We start from the raw sequence: 11,531 nt of genomic DNA on the forward strand, positions 1-11,531 counted from the left end.
GCGTGAATACTTCTTCGAAGTCCACTCCTTGCTTCTCGACGTAGCCCTTCGCCACAAGACGAGCCTTGTGCTTCACAACTTCTCCCTCTTCGTTACGCTTTAGTTTGAATCCCTATAGCTCGGTGTCCTGATGGCATGTCCTCCAGACTCCACGTCTTGTTTTCAGTGATGGACGACATCTCTTCCTGCATTGCCTTCAGCCAGCACGGATTTCTTTCTGCTTCGGTAAATGAGTTTGGTTCATCCGCGCTGATGGCATGCAATTCAGCCACCTCTACTTCAGAGAACGAAAGTTTGAGATTTGACTTTGCTGAAAAACACGGTGCTTATGTTTCTCATTTAATTTAACTATATAAAACAAATTACATTCTAAAATTGTCCAAAGTGGCCAACAAATCTTGTGCATGGCTCAAATGGCTAGCTAAAAATACATTCTTCCATTCTACGTGTAGCGTTAATTCAAAACGTGAATAACCTAAATAAAGTAAAACCACAATCTTTTATCTAACATGTATCACTATCTTCCTATGAGACCGAGTTCATTGTAGCTAAGAAAAGAGAGAGAGGGGGAGAATCCAACTATTGTTTTCATCTTGTTTCTCCTCCATCCTTATTGGAACTTAAAAGATTGTATCTCTTCCCTATTCTTTTAGATTATTTCTTTGTTTACACTTAACCTTCTTAATCTCTCTATCTCTACTTCAATCCCCTTTGTTTTATCTTGTCTACATTCTATTAAACTTGTTTAGATTGACTAAGCAAACAACTTTAACCCTTCTAAGTGGAGTAGATCTTCAACCCTTTGTGTTTATGCTTCATAAAAAATACCCAAATTTAAACACTTTATTCTTCCCAATACCATATCATCAATGGTTGAGAGTATGATGAACTAATATACACAAATTATCTTACATTCAACTAATACACAAATTATCTTACATTTCAACTAAAACACAAACAAGCATTTAGCCTATACAAAGTGATCATATCTTCAAATTTTTACAAATACACACAAGTTTGTACACCCACTTCTTCAATTTACATGTCACCATTCTCTTTTCCATCTTCAGCTACAACTCCATTGCTCTTAATTCCATTGTTTTTCATGTCATTTTCACATGATTCTTGTTTCTTCTTCTCAAGAACATCAATCAATCTCTTGAAACAATCATTTACTTCTTCACCTTCAAACTTAGGCGTCAAATTCTCCGCCACATCCGCCGGCGTCACCTCAATCTCCTCCAACAATTGCTCAATTTTCTCATAACAATCATGCCATTCAACGTCCAAATAATTCATAGCAAGAACTTTGAATCCTTCAAATCCACAATATGACATCTCAATATGTTTATCCATTCTTCCTCTCCTAATCAAAGCTTCATCAAGCTTTTCCTTATGATTTGTGGTGAAGATAATCAACCTCTCTCCTCCACAAGATGACCAAATCCCATCAATGAAATTCAACAACCCTGAAAGTGTCACCTTACTCCCTTTCTTCTCTTCTTCATCACCCTTCTTACTTGCCTCTTTTTCCTTCTTCTCCTCCTTTTCCCTTTGCCTCGTAAGATCAAGAGAGCAATCAATATCTTCAATCACTATAATTGACTTGCTTGAGATATCAATCAACAACTTTTTCAGCTCGGAATTGTCCTTAACACATGTCAATTCAAGATCATAGACATCATATTCCATGAAGTTCGCCATGGCAGCGATCATCGAGGACTTACCGGTTCCGGGAGGACCATAGAGAAGAAACCCACGTTTCCAAGCCTTCCCCACCTTCTCATAATACTCTTTACCATTCTTGAACTTGATTAATTCATTAACAATCTCTTGCTTCATCTTGGGATCCATAGCCAAAGTTCTAAAACTTGAAGGGTGTTCCAATGGAACATGTCTCCAATTGCTTCTATGCCACCAATTCGTCTCGGAGTTATTCATGTAAAGCTTCCGTTGTCGGTTTTTAACCTCGACCGCCTTCCCTTCTTCCATGATATGGTTAATAAACGACTCGAGAATGATATCACGGTGTCGGCGATGGAATGTAAGCTTATAGAATCGTCGCTCATCGGAATTAGGGTAAATCGAAAATGATTGAGTTTTAGGGATGTTTTTAGTGGAAGTCCACCAAATTTTGACGCCTTTATATTCATCAAGAACCTCTTCGTTGTCATCCATTGTTAATACCAATGATTTGCTATCTTTGACTACTTCGGCCTTTAGGCGCTTGGCGTGAATTGAGGTCTTGGATTGGAGGTAGTTTTGAATGGCGGTGAAAGCTTCACTACGGCGGAGATGCTCGCCGGTGAACTCAGGGAAAGTGATTGTTATGTAAGGGTAAAGAAAAGCGATGAGTTTGTGGAGATATCTTTTGATATGGGATTGAAATTGGTGGGGGAAATATCGATTAACAATTGCCCAAATGAACATGGTGGTCGCCATTAGAGACCCAACTTGAGTCCATAGCTCGCCCATGCCCATCGGAGTCATGTTTTGGTAGCAAAGTTTGGACGGAGAGTGGTGGGTTTTTAAAGAAGTGGCGGCGGTGGTCAAGTTGGAGAGAATTCAAGTCTTTCTTTAAGAATAGGAGTATGAGGACATAAATGGTGTAAGCTTGGCCCACCATGTAAAACAAGGGAGTGGAAAATCGGACAAAAGAACATGTTTTTGAATATTTTAAGGAAAGGACCAACCAATGTTGTTTTTGCTTTCTGAATTTTAAATTTTGTATTTAATAGATTTATTGTTGTCAAAACGTTGACGAAGTAATGTATTTAACAATTCACATGATAATAATCGGTAAAATTTGTTGAGTGGAAAAAACACGGTTTATAAAACAAGATAAATCTACAAAATGAAGAACTTGCGTTCTTGTTCTTGACAATGGTATTTATACGATAATTTTAGGGTTTTGTTTGCATGTTTTTCGAATTAGGTTAAAAAAGTTTGGATTGAGCTGCTTTAGAATCGTGAACTAGTGGGCACACTAGGTGTGTTCTCCTTAAGAGGCCGATTGTAGGGTTGTCGAGGTCGACTAGATGAGTTTGGGCTTATCCTAAACCCGCTTCTTTTCTTTTTCTTGGTGGTCTGAATTTTTTGTATGTTGGTTTGTCTTCTCTCGTATTTGGCCCTCTTGCTTTATTTGATCCCCAATATTCTTTGTGATTTGGGTTTGTTCTTATGATTTGTATATTCATTTTTCTTTTTTAAGTATAACAACTATGGGGGGATATTGATCATTGTCTCAAGCTAGGCTATAGATGCCTTTGTGTGGCGTCATGATTTTGACACGCTCGTGACAAGTCTTAAAAGAAATCCAACATATGCATAGTCCAAATTTGTTTGACCACACACGATGCTCGTGCGTGCATGTTCAATCATCTACGACTAATCGACTCTCGCCTCTACATTAGGCAAAGTCATTTGTCTCGATCTTGCCTCTACTCGAGTCAAGGTCTCTTAATGCAATATTGCATCTCAACTCGTCATCTTAGTTTCATTTTGAGGCTTTATGAAGTCATGTATGTTATCTTTGTAAAGGAGAATTAGAAAATGTATCAAAAGGAGCATTTGACGGTTTGTTTGTAAAGTGATTTGAATCTCAAATAAGCAAATGATAAGGAATCATCATCCTAAGGGAATGTTAGATTCAGATTATGATCGAATATATCAAAACAAGATCACTTTTTTTATATTCAAATCACTCCAAGTAAATAAAGGCCAGAGATTCAAATCACCATCAATCTAGTTTTCAATTATTCGTCATAAACTTTAACCATATCAGAATAAATGAAGTCTCAATTAAAGTATTTTGAAACATTTATTCATAAATGAAACTTGATTCTTCTGAATGAGGCATTAATAATGTATGATCGAGATGTTTTAATTCACATCACATAGGTTCGTTATGTTATTAATGAATGGAGGCTTGACTTGCATCGTTTATTCCGTGAGTTAAGCTATGGAGACATTTTTGTGTTCGGTAGCCTGAGAGAATGCTAACCTAATGAGTAAGAGTACGTATACGAGTCTGCATGATGGGTCTATGTGTGCGTGGACCATGTGTTGCCTGTACTAGAAATTAGAGCCCAAGGCTATGCATGATGTTTTTAAAAGGATAGGTTCTATCATATCTCATGTGATTGCATTTTTCGACTCCAACAATAAAATTACGTGCATACTTTATTATATTTTATTCGTATACATGTGAAAAAATAGTTATCATATCTAATTATTTTTCGCTAAAATGGCCTTTTGTAAATGTATTAGCCAGCTGCCATCAATTATAATCTCCCATTTATCAACGAAATTGGAAGCCAGCTCTCAAAGACGTCATGTCGCATGCTTGTTTTCTATCCGCACCGTGGAATTAAAACAAACTTGGTCGACAAGTCGTTTACCAACTTATTATTTATTATTTATTATTTAATTATACTTTAAAAAATGTACCCACCATTTTACACTAGTAAATATCAACTTTTAAATATATAAAATAAATATCGAATAAACTTTCCCAGGTTCTTTCAACATACGATCGAAATGTGCACCTTGTTTAAAATAATAATTTTTAATTCTTTTAAATCTTTTTTAGTCATCATATTTTCGGGTATCACAAAAAAATTATTTATTTTAGAATTATTTAAGAATTGAAATTTTAAGAATTTACGAGATAATTATAAATAAATAATGTTTTAGAAGAAAAAATTTAAAAATAATTTGTTAGGTATAAAATTCCTTTTCTCTTCTTTTTAAATTAAAAAAAAATCAATAAAAGTTAGTTTAGCCACGTAGCTTTTTGTCTTTAATTTATATGATTTTGACTATAAAAGCAAAAAAAAAGTTAAATTATATTTAATTTAGAAGGAAAAAGAAAAGAAAATATAAAAAAAGGGGTGAATTTGCAGCGTGCAAAATCTATTACAGTCAAACAAGATCTCCTAGGTTCATGCTTTCGATTTCTTTAATGTAGTGGAGGTTAGCCGCCATGAAAATTAAAATAAATAAATAAATTTAAAATAGATATTTTTTTAATAGATTTGAATTGCACTTCAATTTTGAAAAAGAACAAACAAAAACAAAGCAAATGACTAAGCCAAAATCTTATTTTTATCGGGCATTAATTTGGAACTACGGGCACCTAAAACACCTTTTACTAAGATTAATGTAGTTGTAGGTAAACCTAAAGCAGTAGTACGATGAACTAAGAAGTTTTTGGGTCCTATTGTTAAGAATAATGAGTCGATAAAGGTTTGAAAGCTGAGCACCATTACTGAGTTGACAAAAAGAAGGGTCCGAGCATGATGGTTTTTCTTAGTCAAGCATGATGGTTTAACCGGTTGGAAATTGAAATTTTCAACTATTTTTTTCCCACAAGGGAATTCAAAATTAAGGTAAGGTTAGGTTATATATTCTAAGTCTTGTTATTTATCTCTCTCTCTCATATTTATTTTCCAAACATCTCTCTCTCTCGAAGATTCTCGACTCGAAAATCTCTCTCTCTCGAAGATTCTCGACTCGAAAATCTCTCTCTCTCAAAGATTCTCGACTCGAAAATCTCTCTCTCTCAAAGATTCTCGACTCGAAAATCTCTCTCTCTCAAAGATTCTCGACTCGAAAATCTCTCTCTCTCAAAGATTCTCGACTCGAAAATCTCTCTCTCTCAAAGATTCTCGACTCGAAAATCTCTCTCTCTCAAAGATTCTCGACTCGAAAATCTCTCTCTCTCAAAGATTCTCGACTCGAAAATCTCTCTCTCTCAAAGATTCTCGACTCGAAAATCTCTCTCTCTCAAAGATTCTCGACTCGAAAATCTCTCTCTCTCAAAGATTCTCGACTCGAAAATCTCTCTCTCTCAAAGATTCTCGACTCGAAAATCTCTCTCTCTCAAAGATTCTCGAAAATCTCTCTCTCTCAAAGATTCTCGAAAATCTCTCTCTCTCAAAGATTCTCGACTCGAAAATCTCTCTCTCTCAAAGATTCTCGAAAATCTCTCTCTCTCAAAGATTCTCGAAAATCTCTCTCTCTCAAAGATTCTCGAAAATCTCTCTCTCTCAAAGATTCTCGAAAATCTTCTCTTAAAATCGAGGCCAGAGGCTCAAGCATACGTCACTTGGCCGTAGGCAACGCAAGAACCAATTGTCTCTCTCGAAAATCTCTCTCTACCCTAATTTTCTAGAACCTTCTCTTAAAACCGAGGCCAGAGGCTCGCAAAAACGAATTGGCTTAGCTCACTTGTCGTCTTAGCTCACTTGTCATTGGAAAGTAAGTGCCGCACAATCGCAAGTCGAATTGGCTTAGCTCACTTGTCGTTAGAAAGTAAGTGCCGCACAATCGCAAGTCGAATTGGCTTAGCTCACTTGTCGTTGGAAAATAAGTGCCGCACAATCGCAAGTCAAATTGGCTTAGCTCACTTGTCGTTGGAAAATAAGTGCCGCACAATCGCAAGTCCGCTGCCATTAAAAAGTGCAATTGTGACAAGTGGAGTATGAAAATAAAGACGTCCATTCATAAAATTGCAAGAACTAGGAACGTCCAAATGTAAAGAGCCAAATCCATATAACTGCTTACCACCTACAGAACCCTAAACCCTAGATAGAATATGTTACCATCTACACATAAACCCACTTGAACCCTAAATAGAATATGTTACCACCTACACATAAACCCACTTGAACCCTAAATAGAATATGTTAGAAGATCTCTAACCTGTTCCAACTTTGAGAAGAACTCACAAAACTAATTTACATCTGGAGGATTCTCCTGCAAAAGGTGAAGGTCCCGTGAACAACATGCATAGCAGAACAAATTGGCATTCCAATCTTTATGGAAGCACCGAGTGAAGTGCTACAAACCCATTATTTTTTAGAACATTTTCACATTTGAGTTTTGTTGCACTTGATTACCAATGTAAACTTGCACTAAATCAAAAAGCTTTTTCATTTAAATGTTTTCTACTTAAGAATAGACATTGGAACTAAGGAGTAATTAGTGTTGTAGGGAATATTAAAAAGTCTTTAAACAAACGATTGTAAATTTAATTCTGTTCTTGCTGTCATATTTTGCACACGTGACAATGAACATAACACAACATAACCAGTTTGAAAAACAGCTAATTCAAGCAAGTCTAGACTATTGTGAATATTTAGCTATTTAGATAGATGTGCAGTTTGAAAATCAGCTAATTCAAGCAAATCTTGACTAAGCCCTTCGAGCTGGTATATACTCAAGCGAAGCTTTATACATTTGATGAACCACCTCTTTCGAAATTTTACAATATTAACATTTGAATCTTGAAAAAATCAATATGCACTTTAGTTATAATTTGTATATTCTCATACAAAATGCGCTGTATTAAATATTAGTTACGAGTTCATCACAGATTCGCATTGTTGGTCGTGCTGGTGTGAAAATGATGCAAGTTTGCAAGGCTCAACTACACAATTTCAGATCCATGGCTTATCAACCTTTTCCCTAAAAATTATTCAATCAGCACCTTTTAATATCCAATATGTTTTCAAAATCTTTGCATGCATATCCAATATGTTTTCGATACAAAACCTAAAACATTTTTTACAATGTCCTCCATTGCAAAAGGCTCATGAAATAATTAGCCATTCCAATGGGGAATTGAACTTAAGACAACGAAATTACAGAAAAACTACAACGATTAATCACTAGCTTATGCTCAGAATATGAATATACATTCTCATCGACTACCTTTCCAAGGAAAGAAAAATCTCTGAAGTCTGACATGTGAATTTTATTCATAATTCATCACCGCAGAGGAGGTGAAAAAATTACTAAATAGCTTTAGAAAAAAACATATAGAAGCAGAAGCTCTCATTTCCATTCAATAGATCTATCCACATTATTGAGTTTCAGAATAGCGTATATTGCCTGAGAAGGCATGTAATCACAGAGCAACCGCTACACAAAGACAAATATGAAGTCGAAAGCAAAACAGATCGAAAAATGAAGATCAGAGGCAAATAAGTATTTCAAAAACAGTCACAGGTAATTCAAAAACACAAACGAATACCAAACATTCATCAAATCTCCAGATTAAAATGAACAATCAAACAAAGAAAAGAAAGAACATCAGACGTAAATACCACGAATCATGAACATGGAATTGCTTCCATTCATATTGTTGCAGTTATTTTTCTCGTCACTTGATCCGGAATAACATATAAACAGAGAAAAACAATATAGAGCAAATGCTTAAAGAGATAGTAACAGGAAAGATTATGAAGGGATGAGAGCAAAGCCCTTTCGGCGCATATTTATAGGTCTAGTTTCGCCCATTGTATAAGAAACCCTAAACAGAATAGCGGAAATTTTGAGCTATTTAAAGGGTGGGCCGTCGGCCCAATAGTACATTGCCGAGCCCAACACGATTTTAAAAAAATAAAATAAAATAAAATTATTATTCATACGAACTTCCCAACATAGCTAAGCCAAACCAAGCCGATCCACCGTCATCACCGAACACACTACTCTTGTCTCGCCGCCGCATCGCCGCCGCCCCAACCCGCGGGGCAGAACGTGACAACAAATTCCTTAGCCGAGCAACTGGCCAACGGCGGTGGCGAATCAAAGGCAAAGCTGTAGTACGACGGGCAAGCCTCCTTAAACATCCTCGAATACAGACTCGGCTTACAAGTCTCCGGCGATCCGTACTCATTTCTGCAGCAAAACGGGTCTAATCCAAAGGCCAAACAAGCGCTTCTACAAGCCACGACTTGACGGTTCCCATTCAAAACCTTCAATTCATCGGGGCAAATTTCGTTAAGATTCTTCTCGCAGCTTCCAATGGCGCATTTGGGGGAAATGGGCTGTTTCGAATTGACTGAAATCGGGAGGTTAAATCCGTCAACAAGGCTTATGTCGTAGAAACTAGGCTTCGATTTGTCTTCTTGGAGGGCAACTTCGACGAGTGTCGCCGGTGGGGTTCCGATTAGCCCCTTGCAGGCGAGTTGGCCCCCACAGTCGCCGGTTTCGCAAGCGGGTTGTTGATTGTTTGACTTTGGGCCGAAATTGCAGCCGGTTCTTCCCCAGAACCGGCCGGTCCAGGACGCTGGCGCGACTACGCGCTGTGTTTGTCCGGAGAGGAGAGTGAACCCGCCGTCGGCGAGTATGGGCTGGCCGGCGTTTGGTGCCGTCGCTGGCCATATGGTGAATGGGCATTTGTTGCGAAAGTAAAACGCAACCGTGTGCGCACTGCCCTGCCCTGTAAATTTAAATTTTAAAAAATACATTTTAAATCCATGTTTAAACTATAATAATAATAATAATAATAAAATAAAATATTAATACATAAAAATCAATCATATTAATTTTAATATATATATTTCAAAAAATTACATTCTATGCCTGCATATAACAATTCATAAATACAACAAATATATTGAGAACTCGAGCCTAAGACCTCCTACGTCGATATACATGCATATAACAACGCAAATACAACAAATATACAAAGAACTCGAGTCCAAGACTTTTTACATCGATATGCATACATATAATGTAACAACTCAATCCCACTACTAGTAGATATTGTTTTTCTTTCTAACCGACGTAGGATCCAATCCACCCCTCGGGCCCACATCACCCCATGTATGGCTTTGATACCATTTGTAATAGCTCAAGCCCAAAATAATGTCCGCTATTGGATCCCACATCAGTTAGAAATGGAAACAAAGCATTTCTTATAAATGTGTGGAAACCTCTCCCTAACATACACTTTTTAAAACTGTGAGGCCGACAGCAATACATAACAGACTAAAGCAGACAATATCTGTTGAGTCGTTACCTATAACAACTCATAAATACAACAGATATATAAAGAGCTCGAATCTAAGACCTGTTACGTCGATATACGTACATAGAACAACTCATACATGCAACGAAAAAGGAAGAGAGGTGTTAACGCATTACCAAAGGAAAGGAAAATGGAAGAGAGGAAGAAGATGAAGAAAAGAGGTAAGCGATTTGGGAACTCCATTTGAAGAGATTGGGTGAAAGATAAGGGATTGAGTAATGAAAAGAGTTTATTTATAGGATGTGGGAGTGCATTGAAGGTGCTTGAATTCTACTTCAAGATTTGTGTTGGCCTAGCTTTAAGCAATGGAAATCGCCTTTATTAGGGACCGTTTAATTCTAATCTGAATGTTAGGAACCACACGATCTTCCATAATAATATAATATTGTTCATTTTGAGCATAAACTCTCGTGACGTTACTTCTGGTTTCTTTCAGAAAGCTTTGATGTATTCTTTAGTAATAAACTCATGATCATTTTCTTAATTAGTCTATGCGGGACTGTCTTCGAACATTCCTCAACCCTAAAAACACTTACAAAGTTGTTCTTTTTTAGTGATATTCTCTCCGGCTTCTTGCTTCTTACAAATAAGTATATTTTATTTGTAATTGACTTCAACATAGAACGAAGGTTTATGAGAATTGGTGATACCAGAGTAAAAGAGGGATAAATAAATAAAGTGAAACCATAGTTGAATCGGTGATACCCGAGTGAAAGTTATTATTTATATTACCAAGGTGCATTTTTCTTCTCGGTGGTTGTGCTTTGCTTGAAATAATTTTATGTCAGGTGACTTATTCGAAATTTTCATTCCCAATGATGAACGTTGTTATATATGATCATTCTGTTTAAATATTAATCCTCAATTAATAAATTTAGCGAGGGAATTGACTATAAATGTCACTTTCACCCGTGTAAAGCAAAGGACAAGCTTTCATAGGTGTGATTGAGTCATATGTGATCGTTATGTTAATATACGTTATAAACTAATTGCACATTTACAGTGATTAAGATTTATTTAGAAATTTAATAAAGGAACTTAACGACACACATACCATTAAAACTCATTAATCATGTTGGTTTTATCCTAATGCATAAGAACCGTTTAAATAGTTCATTTTTTTTCGGGATATTCATACGATCCAATAACTCGATCAATCTAAACTATTTAACCCAAACATAAACATTGAATTGGTTTTTTTTTTTTTTTTTCNTTTTTTTTTTTTTTTTCCGGTTTGAGTTGGATTTAATTTTTTAAAATCATAAAATTTAGTTTCCATATCTCAATATTCCCGACTAACTCGAAAATAGGGTTACAAGCGAGCTCAACTTTACCGTACTTTTTTAAAAAATTAAGAATTTTTAACGTCTGTAACTCACATTGATGATGCATTGTGATTTATAAAAATTTAATATTTGAATTGTACAGTGATTTTAGTTATTAAGGTATCAGTAAATAAGTAAGATTTTTAAATAATAATAATAAAAAAAAACTCGAATATAAAGGGTTATGTTCTAAACTCTATTTGAATTGTGACTGTCCCTAATTTAATTCACTCGAAATTTTAGATTGGTCCAAAAAAAAATTATTAGTAATTTTGAGTCATTATTTTTTATTATTATTATTTTTTTCTTGAAAAATAAATAATAATAATAATAATTAAAAAAAAAAAAAAAAAAAAAAAAAAAAAAAAAAAAAAAAAAAAAAAAAA

The 11,531-nt window shown here is 35.6% G+C and overlaps 2 protein-coding genes and 3 non-coding genes across 5 annotated transcripts; all 5 read right to left on the reverse strand.

Annotated features, from left to right (window-relative positions):
* Positions 1-825: 825 nt before the first annotated feature.
* On the reverse strand, positions 826-2,520 carry LOC111437369 (AAA-ATPase ASD, mitochondrial-like). The gene has a single exon (XM_023075309.1). It carries the CDS (start codon positions 2,488-2,490, stop codon positions 1,039-1,041), a length of 1,452 nt encoding a protein of 483 aa, XP_022931077.1. The 5' UTR covers positions 2,491-2,520; the 3' UTR covers positions 826-1,038.
* Positions 2,521-7,677: 5,157 nt separating this feature from the next.
* LOC111441278 lies at positions 7,678-7,785 on the reverse strand. The gene has a single exon (XR_002710122.1). It is a non-coding gene; the product is annotated as a small nucleolar RNA R64/Z200 family (small nucleolar RNA).
* Positions 7,786-7,822: 37 nt separating this feature from the next.
* On the reverse strand, positions 7,823-10,018 carry LOC111437408 (thaumatin-like protein). Its single transcript, XM_023075376.1, has 2 exons — positions 9,937-10,018; positions 7,823-9,229 (listed from the first exon to the last, which is right to left on the reverse strand). The coding sequence occupies exons 1-2, from the start codon at positions 10,001-10,003 to the stop codon at positions 8,493-8,495; spliced, it is 804 nt and encodes a 267-aa protein (XP_022931144.1). The 5' UTR covers positions 10,004-10,018; the 3' UTR covers positions 7,823-8,492.
* On the reverse strand, positions 7,835-7,922 carry LOC111441277. The gene has a single exon (XR_002710121.1). It is a non-coding gene; the product is annotated as a small nucleolar RNA U54 (small nucleolar RNA).
* Positions 8,093-8,178, reverse strand: LOC111441274. The gene has a single exon (XR_002710118.1). It is a non-coding gene; the product is annotated as a small nucleolar RNA Z199 (small nucleolar RNA).
* Positions 10,019-11,531: the final 1,513 nt, after the last annotated feature.

Source organism: Cucurbita moschata, unplaced genomic scaffold (assembly GCF_002738365.1).
Source record: "Cucurbita moschata cultivar Rifu unplaced genomic scaffold, Cmos_1.0 Cmo_Scf00003, whole genome shotgun sequence".
NCBI lineage: Eukaryota > Viridiplantae > Streptophyta > Magnoliopsida > Cucurbitales > Cucurbitaceae > Cucurbita > Cucurbita moschata.